We start from the raw sequence: 27,864 nt of genomic DNA, 5'->3' as shown, positions 1-27,864 counted from the left end.
AGTTTTCATATATGCGAGCGAAGCGCTTCGTTCGCATATAATGAAGACTGGTCATTTTCTCTACGCTGTGCAACCACATTTGGGCTACAGTTTGCCTGTGGCTCTATGAAAGCTTTTTTTAAATACATGCCATCAAGTAAACCCACTAACTATATGAAGTGTAATTTTAAGAAGTTATCTGTATCTGTCTCCACGTTAGGCTTACTCGGTAGGCAGTAATTTATATGCTTACATTAGAAACTTACTGGTAAAAGAGTTCACCAGACGTATAGTTCACTTTGCAACGGTTTCGAATCATGTTTGTCAGTTAAAATTTTACGTCGTATCGGCATTGTTTCAGCTATATAGCGACGTGACGTATTCCTCACATAACCATGCGCGTACGTACCCTCGTGTATGTATCATATTTCTGTTAATCACAAAAAGGCTCGCGGTATGCGTGTTTAGAAAATATTCATATTTATGCGTGTCATGATTTGTTTCAAAGGCATCAGAATATTTACATCAAGACGTGGCTCAGCTGTGGAAGACAAATTTATTCATTAAAATGTATTCATTTTAAGAGGTCGAAACATAGGTAAGTTAAAGCGATTGACATAATAGACATCAGCAGGGGTCCACTCGAACTAAAGCACAGAAATTGAAATCGATGGAATGACATGTTTTGACAATGTATTGGTAATTCGTATTCAGTTACCATTCTGATTGCATCATGTGTTGCTTCTCATACATGATTCTTGCACACCCTGGAGAAACATTCTGTGTTCAAGTACCGGGCTGTGTCATATATCTTGTGTCTCAGACATGTGTCAGTACTGACAGTGCATATGAATAGAAGAAAACACGGAAGCGGAGCTAAATACTTACAGTGTACATTTCCCAGTATCATAGGATCTGGTAACTCGGAAATATTCCGCTATCTCTACGATCTGCTGACAGTTGCAGCTTTCTGGTCTATATGTATATAAGCAACTAATTTGTAGTATATGTGATAACCACTGTTGCATGTATAATCACATCTCATGATCTCACGATGACACTCAGTCAACAAAGAAAGCGAACATGCAGGTGCAATCTCCAAAGCAGAATGGTGTTGTCTGTAATAAGACATGAAATATATGATGTTATTATAAACACACTCTTTGAAATGGCATTAAGAAGTGATATACATAAAGGTTGAGTGTGTGGAATTTATGGAAGTGAACCTAGAATAACACCGAGTACAACACCGAGTAAAAAATCTCAGTACGTGTTTCTATATAACTGGGTCAAACAACAGGGATTATATGCTTAGATATATTTAGATAACGTTCTGAATCTGGAAGCAGTGGCCTGGATAAATTCAGTTTTCTATGTGCCGGCACGGCAACAAACTTACAAGGGAGTTCACTCCTAGATGTATTTCTTGTCATAAGGCTAGTCATGGCAACCATCTTTGGATCCGGACACGTAATGGGACGTAAGTCCACCATGAAAGCAGTATATCATAAACGCAGGATACTGTTATCTATATGATCTGATGAGGACGTCGAACATTCGTCATGCGTCTGTCGCTTCTCGTGGACGCTGACGTCCATCTTTTTCAATGGCGATTTCTGTTCCCACCACCTGTCCATTGTTAGAGTAACATCGATTATGCGAGGGTATCGCGTTTCTACAGACGTTTTCCATGTTGACATAGCCGTCGTTGCTGAAGTTCTGCTGACGTGGGGAGACGTTTACATACACAGGATCAGCAACTCTTCTGTTCTGATGTTGGCCATACGTCATTTGTGAACCCGGGATTGTGGGATTTTTGTCGTCTGCTCTGGCTGGTTTCGCAGAATGACCATTCTCCACTTGTCTAGGGTCGTCTTCATGATTGATCTTTTCATTTTGATCCGGACACCCATTATCATCCAGACCCAAACTGCTATTGAATTTAGGCCGTCCGTTTGAGATTCTCGCTCGATCGTAACCACCGTGAGATACTGTGCCATCACCGCCCATTACTACACGATCATACGGTTTTACGGAAGGAGGAAAGAACGAGCTACACTGGGAAAGGACATCATACCCTTCTTCTTTGGACTTAGGGACGTTCACATAGACGTTTGACATGGGTCTGACGGTGGCGACGGGGATGGGTGGTTGACTGTGTCTCTCTGGGTATTCCGTCACGGTGTCGTAGATGTGCTCCTCTGAAGATGTCGTATACGCACTGTTTTCAAACCTGGCGCTGACGTCACTGTAAATCTTTGGTTTTTTACCAAAGAAGAGCAGCTTGCGTCTGGAAGGCAGTATTAAGTCAGTTAATATATTGGAGAAATGTACAACACAGAACATAAAGGCAGAAAAAGCTCTCATTTTGTAACAATTCCATGTCACTGGTTGGTTGGTTTGTCGTTCAATGTCACATTCAGCAATGCTCAAGCTATAGGGCGACGGTAAATAATCAAGTCTGGATCAGACAATCCAGTGATCAACAACAATATGTCAACCAGGTGCGTCCTGTCCCGTCAGTGGCCTCTTACGACAAGCATGGGTTACTGAAAAACCAGTTCTAACCCGAATCTCCCGGATACCGTTTCATGTCAAGCATGCCTTCTCTTGAAGATTTCTTATTAACAGTCTCCATTTCATGAGATATATAATCGAGTTCGCTGGAGCAGCAAACTACATGGTATACAGGAAATATGTAGTATTCGTGTGTCGTCCCACCTACCTTTTGATGGTCATAAAAACAGCGACCGTCACTGCGAGTATGGCCACACAGACCACTGAGATACCTATGCGAATGCCTGTAACACAATGCACAGAAGATGTAACATAGAGTGAGTGAAGCCATGGGTATTGTGGCATGAACTGTTATATTTATTATTCTATATACATTGCTGATCAGCATTTTGTACTCATTAATGGAAACATACCACAAATACTTTCAAAGTTAGTTGTAAAAGACTGGTACAAACCAAAGCAGTGAAGCGCAACAGACGCCATTTTGGTAACAGGTGCATCAAATTTGGAAATGTTCTGTCTTTCAAAAATCTTATGAAAACTATACAGTGGCTTTGAATGTTGATCAAAGAATGTGTAGGTACGAGTCTTATGTCGCTGTTTCAGGAGAAGGGGAGACAACTGACAGTCATGCATGTGGAGGATACCTGCGTAAATTGGTTTCTTGATGTTTCATCTTTAAGCAGATGATCTCGTTATGTCAACAAACTATCTAGATAGTGAATATATGTTGTTGCACGGTTAATATAAACATTTGCACTAGGCCTACTTAGTGTATGAAGGTTCGATTAATCTGTTGGGAGCAAATAGATCTTACTTCTGGTCCAAGTAGGTCTTAGGAAAAAGAGAGGATGCCTGTTTGCTGCGTCAATGTCTCATGCCAATATGTCATAGAGATGCTAATAGCAACAAGTTTACCATTTCACTTATTCTGTTCTCATTAGGTGAACATTGAACATTAGGTGACAGTGGCTTTCTGTTTTGATATACTTTCCTCAAGATTTAACTAACTGACGGCCAAACGAAACTTTAGGCATATTAAGGACCAGTGGACACATTTCTAGGGCCTTTGGGCAGACGTCCGATTAGAACAGGCTGATCCAGCGTAACTACGCTAAACGAAGACTGGCATCTTCAGAATGACTTCATCAGTGACGATGTCTTTGGGCATTTGGTAAGCCTAAGTGCCCAGGGGAGGCAGGTCTCAAAGACGTAATGATCACAGACACAGCAGAGAGTTGATGATGACACAACGTCGTCTGGGATTGAAATGGGCCCAAACTGTCGTCTGCACTGATGCAAGCCAGTACTGTCTGTTCCGAACAGATGGAAGACGACGTGTTGACCGGCAAAGGGGAGATCGACAGGCGGCATGTTGCGTTTATGCCCTTCAGTTCAGGGGGTGTTCCTCGAGGTTGGGGAGGAATTCGTGGGTAAAAGAAACACCAGTGGCATCGTTAACATATTTGTGACAACTGAGCGTTAATAGGCGTGTCCTTGCAGTCAATGTCAACGTATTGCCATGACAGTCACGCTCACCAGACGTGTTCCTGGAAGAACATCTCACGGATATCACGGGCCGTCTTGTTCCACAGATACTCAACTCAAAGAACAACTGATGACCCAAGCCCTCCAAGAAGAATGGCATCGGACGTAAAGTGGTCCGACGAAACACTTTTTCTATACCCCTGGAGGGTCTTTGTGCGTTTAAATAAATTGTGACTTGTCTTTGAACATGTGAACAATTGCGGAGGTGTGTGTGCCCTTACATTGAATTTCATCCATTACACTGACAGTTTGTTTTGCTGCTCAACCTTGATTGGCAACTGTCGTGCAAATAACATGTACACTGGAAGCCTTCATAACCGGCATCTGTCCAATCCGGCAAGTTGTCAACACTGGCATAAAACATCATCCCATCCGTGGCTTGGACATTTAGCATCAGCTCTACAATCCAGCACATCGCATAAACCGGATTATTTCTTCAGTCCCAATGAGTGCCAGCTTAGATAGCTTCCACTACATTTCGCTGAGATTTTGATCATTTCAATACATTTTCTTTATGTGTATATCTTTTGAGTCTTTTGAACTAGAAGTTACTCTTTGGTTATTAGTGCTAGTATACAACCATGTAAGAAATGATACCCGTATTGAGCTGGACAATTGCAGAGCTGCTTGTTGTGAACTTGACGTGAGTCGTAGAGGGCGAATCTGTCCCCGGTGAGGTCCCCGTCTCTGCTACAGGGGTACATGTTGGTGAGGATGTCGGCGTAGATGTCATGGTGCTGTAGTCGCTGATTGTAGAAGAACTAAGTGTTCTCGCTGAAGGTAAATAGTGACAGCTATGAAATGAAAACAGAAAAGGGCCTAAAATAGAACAGAAACGAACAGAGCTGATGTTACTGCCACAGTCAATTAAAATAGAACCGTTCCTGCAACAACAGGACGTGGCTTGTAACGATGAAATAAATATACAACATAAATAGAAGGGTGATATTTTCATTTTTTACAATGTTTAGGATAGTCATCTTATACAAGATTATAACCACACACAACCACACGATATTGACAGCACTGAATACACATTATGGAAACTGGTTGGTACGTGGGTTCCCCTGGTTTCCGTTCCTAAAAGCGACCGTAGCGCTACGTCAGGGGTGAGTGATGAGTAAATAATCTGTAAATAATCGAGTCTGGACCAGACAATCCAGTGACAACATGAGCATCGATCTGCCAAACTGGGAACCGATGTGTCAACCACGTCAGCGAGCCTGACCACCCGATCCCGTTAGTCGCCTCTTTCGACAAGCATTGTCGCCCTTTATGGCAAGCATAGGTTGCTGAAGGCCTAATCTACCCCGGGACCTTCACGGGTAGCTACGTCAGGCCCAAAAGCTATGTCAAAGTATGGAAGTTACGATCAGCTTAGTGCTAAGGTCGTATTGAGGAACGGGCTCTGGACCCCACGGGTAATATATACGAAGGCTCAACATCACTTCTTCGATGACTGCTAAATCACAGGGGCCTGTATTGCTGAAAATAAAACATCCTGGGTCCAACAAGCCTACACTGATATCCATATACATCAGGATGTTTTATTTTCAGCAATACAAGCCCCTGTGAGATAACACATACCGACTTGACACACTGACATCTGCAAATGATCACAGGGATTCCAGGACAGATGTGTGTGGTTGTAGAGGGACTTGTGTATAGACAGACAGTGCTGGTCATTGTGGACGCCATTACCCAGGTTGACGTCACTACCTAGATGGCAGAAAACACCCGTTGTAAATAGTGGTAGATTAGCACTGTAATATGCATACGTAATGATCCAGAAAGTCACGAGAACGATGTCATATCAGCATGGCTAGGTTTGTTTGGTTGGGTTTTTTTTGTTATTTAACGCCGCACTTAGCAGTGTTCCAGCAATATGGGGACGGTCTGTAAGTAATACATACTAATGTATTGTCTGTAAATCCCAGACAATCTACTGGCCAGCATCATGAGCATCAGTCTAAACAGCTGGGTTACGATGATGTGTCGAACAAGTCAGCGAGCCTGACCACCCTTGATCCCGTTCGTCGCCTCTTACGACAAGCCTGGGGTTATCCTACGGTTTGAAATACAACGCGGAGGATGTACTTCCTTCGGTGGGTGAAGCTGAACTCTCGAACTACGTTCGGACTTAGTTAAAGATCCCTGGCCACTGACCGTAGTCCTTTCAGGACTCCAGCAAGTTGAAAACACCTAACACACATTAATATATTATGTCTCAACACATGAACTAAGTTCTTAATTCAACCTTACGTACATTATAACATATTTATATGAAGCACTCTTACATCATAGTAAAACAATTCATTCACAAGATAACAGTCACAACGATAGTTCTGACTGGGATCATCACTCAATGACAAATTTAATGGCGTTAATATACACTCTTCAAAAAGGAAACGCAAAACCCAAATCTCAATGACAATTTGGTGTTATTCAAGGACGTGTAAATCAGCGGAAAGCAAAGATACATGAATGAAATTTTGTGGAGCAATGCATTGTAAACTTGTCCATACTTCATGAGAATAACAGTTATTACTGCTCTCCACCAGGTGGTGTTGAAGTCAGTTCCTCGTATGACAAACCTCCAGCTGCTGCCGCTGTCCCGACACCTCCTGGGTACAGATCGAATCAGTCGTTGGATGTTTTGATGTGGAATCCTTCTCTCCATTCCTCCAGCAGCATGTGGAGCAACTGTTGAAGATTCTGTGATGGATTACGACATCGACGTACCCGTCTATCTATCTGACCCCAAAGGTGTTCGATTGGGTTTAGATCCGGGGATCTGGAGGGTCAGGAGAGGGTATTGATGTTCTTATTGGCCAGGTAGTCCACGGTGGCACGTACTTTGTGTGGGACCGGGCGTTGTCCTGTTGGAAGAGCTGTCGTTGATGGTCAACAAGGTGAAGGACGTGCGGACGGAGAATCTGGTCAGTGAAGCGATTGGCCGTCAGATTGTCTTGGACAAGCACAAGTACAGATCTGCGGCTGTATGAGGTGCAGTTATTTTGCTTGGATGAACGTTGAAGATCATTGCCACCTCACTCTTTGATTCGCCAGCCTGCAATCGTCCAATTGCCTGATTTCGACCGGCAGTGCTGAGACGTCCCATTTTCGTATACAGTACTTGCAAAGATCGTGGATGTGAGATTCATTTGAGTCCTTTATAGTTACATACTGTAATCATACACGTGAGAAACAATCGTTTGTGCCTGATATTCGTGCTGCATGACATTCACGCACATCATGACAACCCTGATTAATAAAACCGTTCAAAATCATCTTTGCATTTGGTTGCATTTGGTCATGCATGATCTTCTAAAATATTCCGGAAACAATGTGCTACCCTAAAAAGTGCTTGAGTTTACATATGTGTACAAACTTGTAAGTATCAGTTTTGAATTTCATTTTGCGTTTCTTTTTTTGAATAATGTACATTAAAATATTAAGACGCAGAATGACATAAGAACCAGAATGTGTTAACTTTCCATTTCACTAAAAGGTGTATTACCTAAAGATGCTCTGTTCCGCCTTACGAAAAAAAAACAACCAGCAAGCAAGTAACATACCGTTAATCCACACCCGTCGGTACAGACGTCTCAGGCCAATCCAGTACGTGTAGTAGTTATGAGAGAAAGCGAAATACGCCATGGCGTCAGTCAGGTCGTCGAGGTTGGCGTCAGACACTTTCAGCAGTGTATATCTAGCCTCGGACTGGTCCCAGCTTCTGTACCCATGCTCAACACAAGAGCTGCCTCGGCATCTACCTGAACTGGGTACTCCGTCTGTGAACAATGATGACAGCCGCTAAGGCCAGTTTTACAAGGTTAGGTGAGCACGTAATTTACCAGTGGAGTTCCAGGAATTGGTCTTCGACAGCCTATGATTTGCGAAAGATGTGACTTACGAAATCGGATGGTCAGGTAAACTGACGTGGTCAATGCACGTTATCGTATTCCAGATACGTAGATCATGATGTCATTCACTAGATGGTCTGGTCCCGATTCGATTATTTACATACTGTCGTTATTTAGCTATTGCTGAGTGCAGCATTAAACCTTAAACAAAAACATCTAATTCATTAGAGATGGAACTCGTTGTGGCCTTAGATATCCCCTCCTTCCTATTTCAACTAGCAGGATGAGAACTGGGTGTGTGATACTGTTACGAGTGTGTATTTTCTGTATATTTTTGTAATTTATTAAGTAATAATTATTACTGGGTCACAACGTTTAGTGTTTTGAATAATGATTATGATGCATCACATTTCGTATAATAGATGGTCAGCATTTTTGAGATTTTGGTAGCAGGCTGTCCTGAAATTATCTGGTTTTCTCACACTCCAGCCCGGCGATGACTTAGCATAGCATACTATGCTGGCTCGCCGCGTATAACTCTGGGTAGGAGAGTATGGTTTTCTATGTGTTACTTCCTTCAGACAGCTAGAGATTTCTACGGTACTAGTGCTGGAAATGGTCGTATGTGCCCGATCTTTGGGGAAATGACTGAATATATATATAAAGGCTAGTTGCCGTGTTGGTGGGACTCACATTCACTCGAGTTATCATCATCAATATCCGCCAACGCCTGAAACCGCCTCAGACCGCTCGCCGTGTTGCATTCGGCATAACTGTTTCACAAATACTTTGGTGAGTTTGCTACATTATATTTTGTGACCCGTTGCCTTGGATTTTGTCTCACTTGTATTGTAATTGAATCGGTATTGTGACTTTGTATACCTTGCTCTCGTTGCATAATAATACATAATTTGAATGTTTTTAGACTTGTCTTTGTTCTGTTTCGCTGGTTCACAGGGGGTTTCCTACATCGTTAGTCACGACAAATTCTTAACCGTAAGAATACATGGAACTTGCGACACACTCGAACTAATTCTTCAGCTTGTTGTAGGCATATGCTCATAATGCTGATCACTGGATTGTCTGGTAGAGACTCGATTATTTACACCGCTATACAGCAGAGAGAGGCGTAAACGTAAACTTACTCATCTAACGTAATTTTGTAACTGTTGCAGCGAGATATTCTCATTACGTGCTAGAATACTATTCAAAGGAGAGTTTCAGTCCATTCCTGAATTTCAGTTGTTACGAGAGTGTACTTTCTGTAAATTGTATTATTGATTAAGTGATAATTATTATGGGTCACTTTCGTATCATAATGTTCAGTGCTTTTAGTATTTTGGCAGCAGAGCTTTAAGGAAGAGCTCTAGAGTTACCCCCCTTGATTATTTGTTTACTTCCGGGAGAATTCTACTTTGATGGCGATGGTCGTATGTGCTCGAATATTCAAGACTTCAAGACTCGGTGACTTTGTCTGTAAAGGCTGGTTGTGTTGACGACACACGGAGATAACTGGAGTATATCAACCTGCCTCCGTCAACGCTTGACCTACATAACCGCTGCCTGACCGCATGTGTTACATTCAGTAAAACTGTTCCTCACTCTCACACCAAGACTTCGATGAGTTGACATTATATTTATGACACATTACTTTAGATTTGACTCATTTATATTGTATATGAAACCTCTATTGTGAATCTCTGTATCTTGCTTTCTGTTAATACAAATTATTGAAAATTTCAGACTTCTCAGTGTTATATTTTGTTGGTTCTGAGGGGATGTCTTATTTCTTGACACGGCAAATGTTTGACCGTAACACAATGAATTTACAAGTTGACAAAGAAAAAACCCAAACAAACAAAATTATAAATGTATGGAGCAAAGAGTGATAAACGGGGTTACCTGTTTGTGTATATGCGAGTGATCTCTGGGTGCTACAGTTACCATCGTTGTGGAAAGACGAGGAGTACAGATTTGATCCTTTTTTGTTTTTCTTTGCATAAACACACTGTCCGTCGGGTGCTTGGGTGATGTCAATGTCAACTGAAAAACAACGGCCGAATTGTGTTAGGCATATGAATTAAGTCATGTTCCACATACAGGACGCCTTCTGAGAACTGTCTGGCACAGAACCATGAACTGCATATGGATATGAAACTGTTCTTTGTGTATTACCGCACTCAAGTCACATGATCGTGGTCTGGGAATAATCGAGTCTGGAATAGACAATCCAGTGATTGACATTATGAATGAGTGAATTTAGTTTTAGGCCGCATTCAGCAATATTCCGACTAAAAGGCCGCGGTTTGTAATTATTCGAGTCTGGACCAGACAATCCAGTGATTGACAAAATGAACATCGATCTACGCAACTGAAATACGAGGCAATTTGTCAACCACGTTAGCGAAGACGACCACCCTGTCCTGTTAGTCGCCTCGCACGACAAGCACGGGTTGCTGAAGACCAATTCTATCCCGAATAAAAACATATTAGGTCAAAAGGAAGAACAGTTCACAGCTTACATTAACTGAAATGATAGGTTTCAGTGGGCATTACGAGGTGCACAAGAAGTGCAGTTCCTGAAAACAATGTATCGATAAAATACTAGATTAACGTCATAGAGGTGTTTCAGTAAGTGAAAATCGCGTCGTCAGTATTCCAGCCATGTTATGACATTGGACCTGATGGTGAAATAGATACCTATTTCATACACTGACACGCCCTTGCCATCTCCACACCATTCGTCATAGTTCCCGGGACATCTGACTTCCGTAACCGTTTTGCCTATGTTAGTGTGATATCCTTTATCAACAAGGCAGTAACAGGACTTTCCCTGGAACAACATCACAAACATTTTAAAATTGAAAGAAAACCCATAAAAATCCTACTAAAATGAATATACTTCATTTCAAATTAATAACAATAATTCGGTAATGGGATTGAGGTGATGGGCACACATACTGCAATTTCAAGGTGATCATTGATAACAATTATACATTCACTGACTCACAGACTCAGAAAACAGCTTACGCTGAGACCGACTCTTGTATATGTCTTGCCGCAACGTAGATGACACAGGAAGGCCGCGTTTCCTTGTATCTCTGTCGGCTTTCCACTTGGGGGGAACTGTATATAACCCGTATGTTCATACAGTGGGGAGTTATCAGCTGGAAGATCAGACCACGTAAAGAATAACATATAACGTGAGTTATTGTGCATTTTCTTAGGAGGATGCAACTCTGTTTTGTCACTGGATGAAAATAATATATTTTGGAGTATTAACATGGAACCAGGATTAACAAATAAGGTCGACATTGTCACATTGAATTATCAAATCAATACATTAAATCAGCCACAGCGCGACAAATGTGTCACGAACACATCTTCGAATCACACATACATACATACATACATACATACATACATACATACATACATACATACATACATACATACATACATACATACATACAGTATCGGTTTACTAATCACTAATTATTTTAAACTAAAGAGGTATATACACACAGATATATATATATATACACACACACACACACACATACACACACACATATATATGTGTGTGTATGTGTGTGTATACACATACACACACACACACACACACATATATATATATATATACTAATTATTTTAAACTAAAGAGGTATATACACACAGATATATATATATATATATACACACACACACATACACACACATACATATGTGTGTGTGTGTATGTGTGTGTATATGTGTGTATATATATATATATATATCTGTGTGTATATACCTCTTTAGTTTAAAATAATTAGTGATTAGTAAACCGATACTGTATGTATGTATGTATGTATGTATGTATGTATGTATGTATGTATGTATGTATGTATGTATGTATGTATGTATGTATGTATGTATGTATGTATGTATGTATGTATGTATGTATGTGTGTGTTTGTGTGTGTGTGTATATGTGTGTTACTTTTAGCTTAAAATAATTTGTGATTAGTAAACTGATAATTAAGTACACAAGAACACAACACAAGATGCTCGCCAGCTGACAGTGTTTGTATGTGGTATATGCAAGGAGATACCAATATTACCCAGACATATTATAATGACTCCTGTTCCTTCAGTAATAGCACCTCTTATGTGTAGACTTACATATTCCATCTATTAAACTCTTTTTGTCTCTGAGGCATTACAAAACCACCTATAACATCACAGTTTATTGAAATTCCCTGATTTGATAAATATAGCTTAAAACATTGCTAATAGGTACAAGTCCAAGTCCAAGTTGAGTACTCCATGGCGCCTATCCAATATGTCTTCCCGGGATCCAAAATGGCCTCCAGATCTTGATGACTTTCAAAGGAAGGTGGTATGTAGAGCTTTCCTCCTAACCCCTCACATCCTAGTGCAGAATTCCACCAGCTGCTCCTTGTAGTCTGGATGATGTTTTCGGTGTGCGGAATACCTGGTATAACCATTTGAAATATAGTAATGCTGAACGACAAAAGTGTTGTGATTCCACTTGTTGTTTTTAAGATTGATTCAACATGTTAAGAAAATGAATATGAACCATTTTCCGATTAAGAGTAATTTGTATTTATTGTACGTGAGTGATTAGTTAGAGGCACATTATGAGATCATGTCGGAGTTAAAGATCTAATTAACACGACATTGTAGGCCATATATTATACAGATATTACTTGACAAGAAACATCCATTAATCACCATTATTGTGTATCTCGCGGAATGCCAATAAAGAGAACCGTTGTGTCTATCAGCACTGAGAAGACATTTCACCCTATGGAAATGACGTGTTTCAAGTGAAATACCATCATGATTCCTCCTCAAAGTAGTAGCCTACCTGCAGTAACAGTAGTATTGTCAGTAGGTTATTGTACTGCTTACCGCAACCGTCTTATAGACGTAATTAAATTCAGTCTTTATAATGTTCTTTTCTCTTCCTCGTTTGGTATCTCAGTGATTGTGACAATAACACGGATAATCAAGAGCTGACTTACCTATCACCGTTGTCAACACACGATACATCAACAAACAAAGACACCACGTCCATATGTGAGGTGTGGGACGTCTATAGTGGGCCTGACATCCACGTGACGCCATTTTGAAATCGGCGACAGGGAGAGGATAAACTGTTTTCAACGTGCTGGAGTTTTATTGTTGAACACTTGAGGGCTGTCGCTGGCTGTAAATCATTCTGACCCTGACACCAAGCGAAAACATCCTGCTGTACTTATGTACGGTTAATTATTGCTAAAAAAATGGAGTTGGTTGTGTTCTGATGTTTATGTGTACCACCCTGAGTGAGTGTGTTTGTTGGAATAACTACTATTATTAATTATTATCTCGAAAGAGGGATTGAAACAATAAACAGTTAATCAGCTTTACCCGTAAAGCCCAATTTGTCAGACTGACACTTTATTACTTCATTGTAATTGGATGTTGACAACGACATAAACAAACAAAAGTATACATTATTCTTATTTTCTCCCCCAAAACTTTCTCTCTATGCATATGGTCTCGAGAAGTGTTGATAGACTAACTATGACAGGTGTGCTTATCCTTACGGGGAAAGCCCTCTAGCACAATGCCAGCACAGACAACATATGATGTCTCATAACCTTTATGGTCGCACGTGCACGTATGAGTTACAATCAGTCGAATGAAGAGCCTCGTAAACCGTGAGCAATAATGACAGAAAAGCATGACATTAGGCCACGGTATTTTTTTCTTTGGTTCTCGAAGATTTTGTGTATCCAGTTAGCAGACCGAGGATAATTGCAGTGCTGAGAACATAGCGGGAACAAACCGGAACTGGAACCACAGGGAAACTCGTTCCTCGTGTCCGTTACTCCTGCCAGCTTCCGGTTGAACGAAGTAACGGAACAAGAATAAGCAGAAATCAAGAAGAAATACCATACTGCTTAATCTTATCATGAACCTGTTGGAGTTTATTTGTCTTATCTGTCGTCGCTATTGTTAGAATTTACGAAACATGTATTGTACATGAAAAAAGAACCCACCACTTCTGGCGTCACGGGCAAATGAAGCAGGGGAGGTAACTGTAAGTATTCCATATGGAATAATACCCTCCTGTTCCTTCACTCCGTTGAACCGGAAGCTGGAAGGGGGAGTGGAGGCGAAGAACGGTCTGATCTACCACCAGTTGCGCTATATAATTTGGAAAAACAAATATTTCACGTGGATAATTGTTCAACATTGGGTTGGAAATGTGAGGGGACAACAGAGTGAAGAAATGGGTGTATACTTTTGATGGTGGCGATATTTTGTTTTGCTATGAAAAATATTTTTCGATCCGAAGCGAGGAAAGTACGTTGCCAACATTTGCTCGCTTCGCTCGCATATGGCAGACTTGTCATATTTTCTATGCTCCGCAACCCCATTTGCGTTACAGTTTGCCTGTGCTGGAACACATGATCATAGGTGCCTGGTGTGCCCAAGGCACATAACTCTGCACGATGGGTTAAAGCCTTGGCTTTGTGCTAATAATTAGGAGCCTAACTATGATAGCGTGGGTTCGAATACCGTGTGGGTCTTAATCCCCCAAAGTACAAGTATTTGTACTTTACTGAGAAAGTGAGATCGCAATTTAAGTTTTGAAAGGCATGGTATGTATTCATATTTTCCGAGAGTATAATGTATAGGCCCACATCTTCTAATGTGTACGGAGTAACTTTGATTTAAAGTTCCTTTGTGATTTTGAAGCAGCCACTGACGTAAGCAACGTAAGATACCTCTGTAATCTTATATACTCCATACAAATGGTGGTCTGGCTGTTGTTCAGTGCAAATATTAGCAGATGATTTACAAGCTACCGGTCAGTTTATGGCACGTGTATTTAAAACTGTAGACGTTCTGTGATAGCATGCTAGCATGATGATTGATTGAGGCTATCCTTGTGAACCGACTTATGGCGTGGTTGGGTTTATGACTGTTGCCTCGAATATAGAACCCATATTTCAGTCACCGTCATTACTCATTAAGACTCTTAGATTTGATTGGCCTGTCGACGTTTCGTAAAACCATTTTCAGTTCAAACATCTTCTCGTGATTATTGTGTCATACAGATTAATGTGACGTCACTTGTTTGTCCCGTCACAAATGGCGATGGTCGAACCTCGAATTACTACACTGAAAGACCGATAATTACAAGAGAGGCCGAACCGTAACACAAAATTATTACCAGAAGCATGTATTTAACTTTAAGTGATGAACTCATCACATCTATGAGTCGTGTAATGTGCGAGATTTCCCGAGGTGTTTATTGTTTACATTTTTTTATATTTCCGGCATCGTGCTGCATAATCCCAATAACAAGCAGGGGACACACGTGACTTTTAGGGCTGTCGCAGTGGAACAGATCATGAGCCACTGTTTTGAAATCATTATAATAAAAAGATGATACATGTTCTGACTCTCGGTGTCAGTGTCACGAACACATGCAAAGGCATGTCAGTTTTACCTAGCAACAAATTAGCTAAGATGCATAGCGTTCACTAACATGAACAGCGTGAACGCTTTGTATCTTACCTATCAACAAATCTGAGCTATTCTTATCAGTGATGCGTCAAAATTGGACCGCCATAACTAGTTTTGAGTGTTTTTTTATGTATTCCCTTTGAACACGTTTTTTCAGCAGGTATCACTGAGTGAAATCGCCAGAACGTGTCATGGTAAGGGACAAACGCAAAATAAACGGGGGTACGAGTAGAAATATTTGTACCCATTCTGTCTTACTTTCAATGACAGTCAGTACTCCCACTCAAAGACATTGTCACTCTCATCGCTTGGCTATCGCCTCTTTCATGTGTAAATGATCAGATATGTGGTTTGTAAAGCTGCACTGTTGACTAATCGATTGACAGTAGGCCTTTTGTGTTTATGGAGCTGTGATTGACAGAGTTGAGGAGAACGTCGCTTGTGAAAGCATTCAAATTATACCGTCTCCTGCGTGCGTGTGTGCGTGTGTGCGTGTGTGCGTGTGAATATGAATGTTATTCATCTGTCGTAAAATTTTGGATCAATGTTCCCGGATACACGTGTTTCTTCTGCTTTGCCGTGGAACGCCACTATTGAGGAAGTGTAAGGCTTATAAAGTCTTGCTTCCATACATGTATATGTGAAAGTTAACATCGCAAAATGAAAGCATTTAAAAGTATGTAATATTGTGGAAATTCTTGTTCTCATTAAGAGGAATAAATAACGTGTAACACATACATTAGAAAAGATAAACAAGAAATGTTTACAAAAATGTTTCGTACTACAAATCCTGATTTCAAGATTATGTGATTTCTTAGTTTTCTATGAGTTTAGTTTTGTTGATCACTGGATTGTCTGGTCCAGACTTGATTATTTACAGACCGCCACCATATAGCTCGAATATTGCTGTGTAAGGCATAAAACTAAACTTACACACTAACTCACAATCTATTTCACACAAACATCTGCAAAACTGCAGTATATTATATTCCATCACTGACACATAGCTACAATATAATTATTATAATTAATACAGTGATAACGTAAATTACAGTCTTATATTACATAATACTAACCTACAACACGTGGGACATTCCTCGGGTCCATTGATGGAATAACCTGACCTGTATCTCTCTTAATTAGAGTTGTACTTACATCATTGTCTGCTGTGGTGCAGAGTGGGCTTCATCATTGAAAAAATAGCTGGGGGACATAGATGGTTAATTATTACTTTTCAGAGCAGGTGTCCGTTGTTGTATCGCCATGATATATAAACCGTGGACACTGGTCACTGGTCATCCTCCTCTTGGAATAGGATCCCTCTCACACCTCCTCACAGGTAAGTGGAGCTTTGGTTATACTCCTTATTTAGTTAATAACATCTACTTGACTAAATGGACGAGCTTCATAACACCGAGAGGGATGTACTTGACATCGTGTTGAACAGTATTTCAGTTAAATACGGCTACTAGATATAAACAGTTCGCAGATTTGGGGCAACCCGTGAGCATATAGAACTGAGAGACCAAGAAACAAGAGCCCCACCTCTCATTCGAACCCTTTATTATAGGTTTTGAGTCTGATTTCCTCAATACCGTAAATGAGCACATTGAATACTTGTTTTCCCGTTTCTTACAGACCAGTCACACCATTGTCTGAACAGGATGAATCTCCCGCTTATACACCTAGGTAAGTTAGTATCAGTCTTCGTATTGACTAGAACCGATACTAAAACTGATCTTCGGTACCACATGCTTGTCACTGGAGGCGACAAACGGGATCGAGTGGTCTGGCTCGTTGACACGGTTGACACAAGACATCGTATCCCATTTGCGTAGACTGATGCTCACACTGTTGATCACTGGATTATCTGGGACTCTATTAGTTAAGGGCTGATAATGGCCACGTAGCTGGAATATTGCTGCCTAAGCGTAAAACTAAAATCACTCACTCACTCTCATTGACTGTTGAGCAGAACTTTCAACTATATGTCACGGAGTGAGTGAGTGAGTGAGTTTAGTATTACGCCGCGTTTAGCAATATTCCAGCAATCTCACGGCGGGGGGACACCAGAAATGCGCATCACATATTGGGGACTCGAACCTGGGTATTCGGCGCGACGTGCGAACACTTTAACCACATGGCCAACCCACTGACCCCCCCACCCAAAAAAAAAAAAAAAAAATGTCAAGGGCCACTTCAAACAATTAACACGTCACGATGCTCATACAGGGAATGTATTTGATGGTATACTGAGCTGTACCCCATTGAATTGATACACATCGCCTATTTTTGCTTGGTGACTGATCTCTATGATTATTCTATAATGGCCAAAACAGATATGTTCATATGCTTGGTTTTATTTTCAGGTTTGTTGGCCCTGACTGTGTACAGTGTCGAGGCGGCATGGCGAGTGAATGTTGCTGGAGTCGCCCGACGTCTGAAATCAGAGCCCGGATATCACGGCACTCGTGCAGAGCTGTGTTCAGAGCTGGGACTACATGGGAAGAACGCCATCGTCCCTGGGGGGTCGCTAAAAACAGCACGTGGGATGGTCAAGGAGCGTCTCCAGCAAACCTACGGGGGTCTGGAAGTAGTTGGAGGGAATGTAGCTGCCGACGTCAACCCCAGTCTCGGTTACACGGGTGTTGTCAGTGGTGAAATTTACACATCCCTGGAGGAAGATATCCCCAACCCCGAGGACTGTCAGCAACCACACGCCACCGTCATGAGGGTAGCGCTCAACCAGGAAGGGATCACAGAGTCTCAGGTCAGTAATTTCCAGGTCAAGAAGAACGTCTACGTCAAAAAGGACGGCGTTGCTCGTCTGACCTATGAAATCAACTTCTTCTACATGAAGGGTGACAGGCCAAGTCGGCCCTGTTATTTCGTGGATGCCTGCGACCTGAGTGTCCTCCTCACTTTCAACAATATCCAGGACAGCGTCGTGGTGAGACGTCAGGACGAATGTGAAGAAAACACCTCTCCAGAGCCCGAGCCGACAACGACTCCTGAGGACCCTACCTCCAGCGAAGAAACCACCGATGACCAGTGTGACGCAGATACAACTCAAGGCAGGAACACAGGCACGCCAGTAACAACAGCACCAACAACCACTGACCCAACAGCCTGTGTCGACCCTGCCAGAGGTGAAGGCGGCAACGAGAAGGTCGGTAAATACGTGTACGGCGTTCCTCCTCTGTGCCTCAATACTACCGTCAGTGGCTCCATCTGCACTCTAGAGAACGCCTACGTCAAAGTGGTAGACTTGAAACAGGGAACAGATAGGAGCAGTCGTGTCGCCTCCACCTATACGTGTGCCGACGGCTACGACGACGCTGTCAACGGTGCCTACTCCCCCGTTCTGGACGCCATGAACTTTGGCACCAAATCTGCCCGTATGTTTATCGAATGGTACAAGATCACCCCCCTTAACTTCAAGCCAGTGCTATTCGTCCACTACAGTACCAACTACGAGAACGCCTTCTGGGACGGTAGCAGTCTCACCTTCGGGGACGGTCGAAGAACGTTCTATCCGCTGGTCAACCAGGATGTCGTAGCCCACGAACTTGCCCATGGAGTCACAAGCCAAAACTCCAACCTCATCTACGACGATCAGTCTGGCGGCATCAACGAAGCATTCTCGGATATTACAGGGGAGACAACTGAGATGTTTGCCCGTGGTTCCAATGACTGGTTGGTGGGATCTGAAATCTTTAAGAGTACCACTGGTGCCCTGCGTTACTTTGAAAACCCTAGCAGAGACGGTAGGTCTCTCAACCACACCAAGGACTACAACGACGACGTCAATGTTCACTACAGCAGCGGTATCTTCAACCGCGCATTCTACCAGATAGTGAAAGAAAACAACATGCCGATCAGAGAGGCTTTCGAGTGTTTCCTCCGAGCTAACATCATCTACTGGGGTCGTTCCACCACTTTTGAGGAAGGTGCCTGTGACGTGATGCGTGCATGCTATGACCTCGGCTATGATTATCTGGTGATAAAACGATCCTTCCAAGTGGTAGGGATCACTTTCAGTGGGTGTGATGAACCGACCTTCATGGAAACGGTGTCTGAGAGCGAGAACCTGACAGATCTCACCGTCTCCTCCGCCCACCGTCCTGTATTTATGTTGTCGCCTTCATCAGAGTCAACCCGCGTCGTCGTAACGTCATCCAGACAGGACTACTTCATGAACTTTACCATTTATGACAACTCTGAGTTATCAACCCCGGTGTCCATGGCAACAAACGAGCTGACGTACCAGCTTCCATCTGGGTCACCGTCGTTGTATCTACGTGTATCTGCTGACGTTGAAAGTGCCTTCACTTACGTCAACGTCCGAATCTCTTATGAATGATAACTTTAAGTGACACTTTAGAGACGATTATTAGTCAATGTCCTGTTAGTGCCTCTTTTCAATGAATGTACAGATATTCCTATGCACCGAATCGTCACTTTGAGAGAAATAGAACTTGAACTCCATACGCCACCTTTGTGTATGAATGAATAGTGCATTGTAATGACAAACGTCTTATATTGTGAATATTGTCTTAACATTATAGCTAAATAAATCATCTGAATTTACAGTTTGTTTGCCTAAAGCTGCATTTTCTAAGCTTCAAACTTTCCCCAAAAGTTGAGAACACGCACACAACATAACAACTGACCTTAATCCTTTGGCATGTTAGGATACATTGGGTTAACACCATAGCTAAATCATGTTTAACGAACAATAAAACAATGTTAACAAAGAAGAAAGAAGAGAGAGAGAAATACCCCCTCACCCCCCACCCGACACCTACCCACCCACACCCACCCACACACACACACACACACAAAGAAAAATAAACAAACAAACAAAACAAAAAACCAAAAAAAAACCAAAGCAAAACAACAAAAACAGCAAGAACAAAACCATCATAGCTAAATGAACGTTGTGCGTCTACACCTTTTATCCAAGACTTGAGAACCAACAGTCCGACAGTCATTACAAATCACTGATGGTGTTCTTCCTTATATCGTGAATATTGTCGGAACATTATAGCTAAATAGATCATCTGAATTTACAGTTTGTTTGCCTAAAGCTGCATTTTCTAAGCTTCAACCTCTATCCAACAGTTGAGAACACGCACACAACATAACAACCGACCTTTTCCCTTGGCATGTTCCCTTTAGATTGGGTTAACACCATTGATAAATCATGTTTAACGAACAATAAAACAATGTTAACAAAGAAGAAGAGAGAGAGAAAGAAATACCCCCTCACCCCACTCCACACACACAGAGAAGGAGACAAAAAAGAAAAGAAAAAGAAAACAAAACAAAACTTTGGAAACAAAACAAAACAACAACAACAAAACCACCATAGCTAAATGAACGTTGTGCGTCTACACCTTTTATCCAAGACTTGAGAACCAACAATCCGATAGTCATTACAAATCACTGATGGTGTTCTTCCTTTGGATCTCATATGTTCTTACCCGTGAAGGTCCGGGGTTAGGACAGGATCGGGTGGTTGAGTTCGTTGTCTTAGTTAATTCATATCATCGTATCCCAATTGTATAGATCAATGCTCGTGATGTTGATCACAGGATTGTCTGGTCAGACGTACATGACGGAGAGGCGTGTGTTTGTCGTTGATTCTCATATTACTACCGGTCTTTCAATTAACCACCCATTAGGCCATGTATAAAGTAGGCCATCACTTTTTCAAAGAACTTTAGGTCGGGAAGGTGGACTTTATTGTATTTTATTTTATGTCCCAAACCCCTTGATTTCTGTGAAAATTTACACATTCTCTCTGATAATTAATAAATACCCAGGAGAGTGAAAAATTCAGGCATATTTTGAGAGTAAAGTTTATTATCTTACATTACACATAAATGCCGTTTTCATCGGCAAAGCGCTCTTATATATTATTCAGTGTACCCCTCTTACAAGCGAGGTATATTGCAGTGTACCTCGCTGCCAATGGCAACTCATTCCGTACTTCGTAGTAGTACTTCTCTTTGTCGAAAAAACATTGAAAGATGCATGATGTACGAAAATTACCGATATTTTGCTAATGGAAATGGATGCTTTTCTTATGTCGTCTGTAAAATCTAGCGATCGCTAAGAAAACATTTCACAAAACGTTCAAATGTAGTCCCTGTGAATACGAAGAAGGGAAAATACACCGCGGAGATTTTAATAAGAGAATACCTGCGGGGAAAAACAACAAGATGCAAGATTCGCATGGGTAAGATAAATACCTTGTTCGCTGGTCCCTTGGGGCCCATGGGTTGATGTAGGATTGCATGTGCATGGGTCCTTGTCTGGACACAGATGTAAGACGTATGTGGATCTGTAACTGGACACAGGTCAACACGTATATGGATTTATACCTGGACACAGATATAACACATTTATGGATGTATGCCTGGACACGGATGTAACACATACATAGATCTATTCCTGGACAGAGATGTAACACATGTAGGGATATATACCTGCACACACATGTAACACGTGTATGGATGTATGCCTGGACACAGATGTAACATGTATATGGATTTATGCCTGGACACTGATGTAACACGTATATAGCTGCATATAGCAGACTTGTCATATTCTCTATACTCCGCAACCCCATTTGCGTTACAGTTTGCCTTTGCGGGAACACATGATCATAGGTGCCTGGTGTGCCCAAGGCACATAACTCTGCACGATGGGTTAAAGCCTTGGCTTTGTGCTAATAATTAGGAGCCTAACTCTGATAGCGTGGGTTCGAATCCCGTGTGGGTCTTAACCCCCCAAAGTACAAGTATTTGTACTTTACTGAGAAAGTGAGATCACAAGTTATGTTCTGAAAGGCGTTGTATGTATTCATATTTTCCGAGAGTATAATGTATAGGCCCACATCTCGTGTTCGGCGCAACTTTAATTTAAAGTTCCTTTGTAGTTTTGAAGCAGCCACTGACGCAAGCAACGAAAGATACCCCTGCAGTCTTATAAACTCCATACAACTGGTGGTCTGGCTGTTGTTCAGTGCAAATATTAGCAGATGATTTACAAGCTACCGGTCACTTTATGACACATGTATTTAGAACTGTACACGTTCTGTGATAGCATGCTAGCATGCTGATTGATTGAGGCTATCCTTGTGAAGCGACTTATGGCGTGGTTGGGTTTATGACTGTTGCCTCGAATATAAAAGCCATATTTCAGTCATCGTCATTACTCATTAAGACTCTTAGAATTGACTGGCCTGTCGACGTTTCGTAAAACCATTTCGGGTTCAAACATCTTCTCGTGATTATTGTGTCATACAGCTTAATGTGACGTCACTTGTTTGTCCCGTCACAAATGGCAATGGTCGAACCTCGATTTACGACACTGAAAGACCGATAATTACAAGAGAGGCCGAACCGTAACACAAAATTATTACCAGAAGCATGTATTTAACTTTAAGTGATGAACTCATCACATCTATGAGTCGTGTAATGTGCGAGATTTCCCGAGGTGTTTATTGTTTACATTTTTATATACTTCCGGCATCGTGCTGCATAATCCCAATAACAAGCAGGGGACACACGTGACTTTTAGGGCTGTCGCAGTGGATGAACAAGGAACAGATCATGAGCCACTGTTTTGAAATCATTATAATAAAAAGATGATACATGTTCTGACTCTCGGTGTCAGTGTCACGAACACATGCAAAGGCATGTCAGTTTTACCTAGCAACAAATTAGCTAAGATACATAGCGTTCACTAACATGAACAGCGTGAACGCTTTGTATCTTACCTATCAACAAATCTGAGCTATTCTTATCAGTGATGCGTCAAAATTGGACCGCCATAACTAGTTTTGAGTGTTTTTTTTTATGTATTCCCTTTGAACACGTTTTTTTCAGCAGGTATCACTGAGTGAAATCGCCAGAACGTGTCATGGTAAGGGACAAACGCAAAATAAACGGGGGTACGAGTAGAAATATTTGTACCCATTCTGTCTTACTTTCAATGACAGTCAGTACTCCCACTCAAAGACATCGTCACTCTCATCGCTTGGCTATCGCCTCTTTCATGTGTAAATGATCAGATATGTGGTTTGTAAAGTTGCACTGTTGACTAAGCTATTGACAGTATGCCTTTTGTGTTTATGGAGCAATGATTGAGGGAGTTGAGGAGAACGTCGCTTGTGAAAGCATTCAAATTATACCGTCTCCTGCGTGCGTGTGTGCGTGTGTGCGAGTGTGCGAGTGTGCGAGTGTGCGAGTGTGCGTGTGTATATGAATGTTATTCATCTGTCGTAAAATTTTGGATCAATGTACCCAGATACACGTGTTTCTTCTGCTTTGCCGTGGAACGCCACTATTGAGGCAGTGTATGGCTTATAAAATCTTGCTTCCATACATGTATATGTGAAAGTTATCATCGCAAAATGAAAGCATTTAAAAGTTTGTAATTGTGGAAATTCTCGTTCTCATTAAAAGGAATAAATAATGTGGAAAACGCATACATTAGCAAAAATAAACAAGAAATGTTTACAAAAATGTTTCGTACTACAAATCCTGATTTCGAGATTATATGATTTCGTAGTTTTCAATGAGTTTAGTTTTGTTGATCACTGGATTGTCTGGTCCAGACTTGATTATTTACAGACCGCCACCATATAGCTCGAATATTGCTGTGTAAGGCATAAAACTAAACTTACACACTAACTCACAATCTATTTTACACAAACATCTGCAAAACTGCAGTATATTATATTCCATCACTGACACATAGCTACAATATAATTATTATAATTAATACAGTGATAACGTAAATTACAGTCTTATATTACATAATACTAACCTACAACACGTGGGACATTCCTCGGGTCCATTGATGGAATAACCTGACCTGTATCTCTCTTAATTAGAGTTGTACTTACATCATTGTCTGCAGTGGTGCAGAGTGGGCTTCATCATTGAAAAAATAGCTGGGGGACATAGATGGTTAATTATTACTTTTCAGAGCAGGTGTCCGTTGTTGTATCGCCATGATATATAAACCGTGGACACTGGTCACTGGTCATCCTCCTCTTGGAATAGGATCCTCCTCACACTTCCTCACAGGTAAGTGGAGCTTTGGTTATACTTCTTATTTAGTTAATAACATCTACTTGACTAAATGGACGAGCTTCATAACACCGAGAGGGATGTACTTGACATCGTGTGAAAAGTATTTTTTAGTTAAATACGGCTACTAGATATAAACAGTTCGCAGATTTGGGGCAACCCGTGAGTATATAGAACTGAGAGACCAAGAAACAAGAGCCCCACCTCTCATTCGAACCCTTTATTATAGGTTTTGAGTCTGATTTCCTCAATACTGTAAATACGCAGATTGAATATTTGTTTTCACGTTTCTTACAGACCAGTCACACCATTGTCTGAACAGGATGAATCTCCCGCTTATACACCTAGGTAAGTTAGTATCAGTCTTCGTATTGACTAGAACCGATACTAAAACTGATCTTCGGTACCACATGCTTGTCCTTAGAGGCGACAAACGGGATCGAGTGGTCTGGCTCGTTGACACGGTTGACACAAGACATCGCATCCCATTTGCGTAGACTGATGCTCACACTGTTGATCACTGGATTATCTGGGACTCTATTAGTTAAGGGCTGACAGTGACCATGTAGCTGGATTATTGCTGCCTAAGCGTAAAACTAAAATCGCTCACTCACTCTCATTGACTGTTGAGCAGAACTTTCAACTATATGTCACGGAGTGAGTGAGTGAGTGAGTTTAGTATTACGCCGCGTTTAGCAATATTCCAGCAATCTCACGGCGGGGGGACACCAGAAATGCGCATCACATATTGGGTGACTCGAACCTGGGTATTCGGCGCGACGTGCGAACACTTTAACCACAAGGCCACCCCACTGAACCCGAGATGTCAAGGGCCACTTCAAACAATTAACACGTCACGATGCTCATACAGGGAATGTATTTGCTGGTATACTGAGCTGTACCCCATTGAATTGATACACATCGCCTATTTTTGCTTGGTGACTGATCTCTATGATTATTCTATAATGGCCAAAACAGATATGTTCATATGCTTGGTTTTATTTTCAGGTTTGTTGGCCCTGACTGTGTACAGTGTCGAGGCGGCATGGCGAGTGAATGTTGCTGGAGTCGCCCGACGTCTGAAATCAGAGCCCGGATATCACGGCACTCGTGCAGAGCTGTGTTCAGAGCTGGGACTACATGGGAAGAACGCCATCGTCCCTGGGGGGTCGCTAAAAACAGCACGTGGGATGGTCAAGGAGCGTCTCCAGCAAACCTACGGGGGTCTGGAAGTAGTTGGAGGGAATGTAGCTGCCGACGTCAACCCCAGTCTCGGTTACACGGGTGTTGTCAGTGGTGAAATTTACACATCCCTGGAGGAAGATATCCCCAACCCCGAGGACTGTCAGCAACCACACGCCACCGTCATGAGGGTAGCGCTCAACCAGGAAGGGATCACAGAGTCTCAGGTCAGTAATTTCCAGGTCAAGAAGAACGTCTACGTCAAAAAGGACGGCGTTGCTCGTCTGACCTATGAAATCAACTTCTTCTACATGAAGGGTGACAGGCCAAGTCGGCCCTGTTATTTCGTGGATGCCTGCGACCTGAGTGTCCTCCTCACTTTCAACAATATCCAGGACAGCGTCGTGGTGAGACGTCAGGACGAATGTGAAGAAAACACCTCTCCAGAGCCCGAGCCGACAACGACTCCTGAGGACCCTACCTCCAGCGAAGAAACCACCGATGACCAGTGTGACGCAGATACAACTCAAGGCAGGAACACAGGCACGCCAGTAACAACAGCACCAACAACCACTGACCCAACAGCCTGTGTCGACCCTGCCAGAGGTGAAGGCGGCAACGAGAAGGTCGGTAAATACGTGTACGGCGTTCCTCCTCTGTGCCTCAATACTACCGTCAGTGGCTCCATCTGCACTCTAGAGAACGCCTACGTCAAAGTGGTAGACTTGAAACAGGGAACAGATAGGAGCAGTCGTGTCGCCTCCACCTATACGTGTGCCGACGGCTACGACGACGCTGTCAACGGTGCCTACTCCCCCGTTCTGGACGCCATGAACTTTGGCACCAAATCTGCCCGTATGTTTATCGAATGGTACAAGATCACCCCCCTTAACTTCAAGCCAGTGCTATTCGTCCACTACAGTACCAACTACGAGAACGCCTTCTGGGACGGTAGCAGTCTCACCTTCGGGGACGGTCGAAGAACGTTCTATCCGCTGGTCAACCAGGATGTCGTAGCCCACGAACTTGCCCATGGAGTCACAAGCCAAAACTCCAACCTCATCTACGACGATCAGTCTGGCGGCATCAACGAAGCATTCTCGGATATTACAGGGGAGACAACTGAGATGTTTGCCCGTGGTTCCAATGACTGGCTGGTGGGATCTGAAATCTTTAAGAGTACCACTGGTGCCCTGCGTTACTTTGAAAACCCTAGAAGAGACGGTAGGTCTCTCAACCACACCAAGGACTACAACGACGACGTCGATGTTCACTACAGCAGCGGTATCTTCAACCGCGCATTCTACCAGATAGTGAAAGAAAACAACATGCCGATCAGACAGGCTTTCGAGTGTTTCCTCCGAGCTAACATCATCTACTGGGGTCGTTCCACCACTTTTGAGGAAGGTGCCTGTGACGTGATGCGTGCATGCTATGACCTCGGCTATGATTATCTGGTGATAAAACGATCCTTCCAGGTGGTAGGAATTACTTTCAGTGGGTGTGATGAGCCGACCTTCATGGAAACGGTGTCTGAGAGCGAGAACCTGACAGATCTCACCGTCTCCTCCGCCCACCGTCCTGTATTTATGTTGTCGCCTTCATCGGAGTCAACCCGCGTCGTCGTAACGTCATCCAGACAGGACTACTTCATGAACTTTACCATTTATGACAACTCTGAGTTATCAACCCCGGTGTCCATGGCAACAAACGAGCTGACGTACCAGCTTCCATCTGGGTCACCGTCGTTGTATCTACGTGTATCTGCTGACGTTGAAAGTGCCTTCACTTACGTCAACGTCCGAATCTCTTATGAATGATAACTTTAAGTGACACTTTAGAGACGATTATTAGTCAATGTCCTGTTAGTGCCTCTTTTCAATGAATGTACAGATATTCCTATGCACCGAATCGTCACTTTGAGAGAAATAGAACTTGAACTCCATACGTCACCTTTGTGTATGAATGAATAGTGCATTGTAATGACAAACGTCTTATATTGTGAATATTGTCTTAACATTATAGCTAAATAAATCATCTGAATTTACAGTTTGTTTGCCTAAAGCTGCATTTTCTAAGCTTCAAACTTTCCCCAAAAGTTGAGAACACGCACACAACATAACAACTGACCTTAATCCT

At 42.2% G+C, this 27,864-nt stretch overlaps 3 protein-coding genes across 4 annotated transcripts; 2 read left to right on the top strand and 1 right to left on the bottom strand.

Moving 5' to 3' along the window:
* Positions 1-516: 516 nt before the first annotated feature.
* On the bottom strand, positions 517-13,059 carry LOC137294510 (uncharacterized). 2 transcript variants are annotated; one of them, XM_067825540.1, is made up of 10 exons: positions 12,937-13,059; positions 12,189-12,383; positions 10,941-11,077; positions 10,611-10,743; positions 9,813-9,953; positions 7,623-7,838; positions 5,632-5,763; positions 4,642-4,818; positions 2,705-2,780; positions 517-2,269 (listed from the first exon to the last, which is right to left on the bottom strand). In XM_067825540.1, the coding sequence occupies exons 1-10, from the start codon at positions 13,037-13,039 to the stop codon at positions 1,540-1,542; spliced, it is 2,040 nt and encodes a 679-aa protein (XP_067681641.1). In that variant the 5' UTR covers positions 13,040-13,059; the 3' UTR covers positions 517-1,539. The 2 variants fall into 2 exon arrangements, with proteins under 2 accessions (XP_067681641.1, XP_067681642.1); XM_067825541.1 differs by lacking the exon at positions 7,623-7,838 and having other exon boundaries at positions 1,449-2,269; positions 12,937-13,031.
* A 4,041-nt stretch (positions 13,060-17,100) lies between these two features.
* Positions 17,101-19,799, top strand: LOC137295132 (neutral protease-like). The gene is made up of 2 exons (XM_067826455.1): positions 17,101-17,125; positions 17,806-19,799. Exons 1-2 carry the CDS (start codon positions 17,101-17,103, stop codon positions 19,797-19,799), a joined length of 2,019 nt encoding a protein of 672 aa, XP_067682556.1.
* Positions 19,800-24,866: 5,067 nt separating this feature from the next.
* LOC137295092 (elastase-like) lies at positions 24,867-27,545 on the top strand. Its single transcript, XM_067826379.1, has 2 exons — positions 24,867-24,891; positions 25,552-27,545. The coding sequence occupies exons 1-2, from the start codon at positions 24,867-24,869 to the stop codon at positions 27,543-27,545; spliced, it is 2,019 nt and encodes a 672-aa protein (XP_067682480.1).
* Positions 27,546-27,864: the final 319 nt, after the last annotated feature.

The sequence above is a fragment of the Haliotis asinina genome, chromosome 8 (genome assembly GCF_037392515.1).
Source record: "Haliotis asinina isolate JCU_RB_2024 chromosome 8, JCU_Hal_asi_v2, whole genome shotgun sequence".
Classification (NCBI taxonomy): Eukaryota; Metazoa; Mollusca; class Gastropoda; order Lepetellida; family Haliotidae; genus Haliotis; species Haliotis asinina.
Note: the sequence above shows the minus strand (reverse complement) of the source record. Positions and strands in the feature narration are given on the sequence as shown.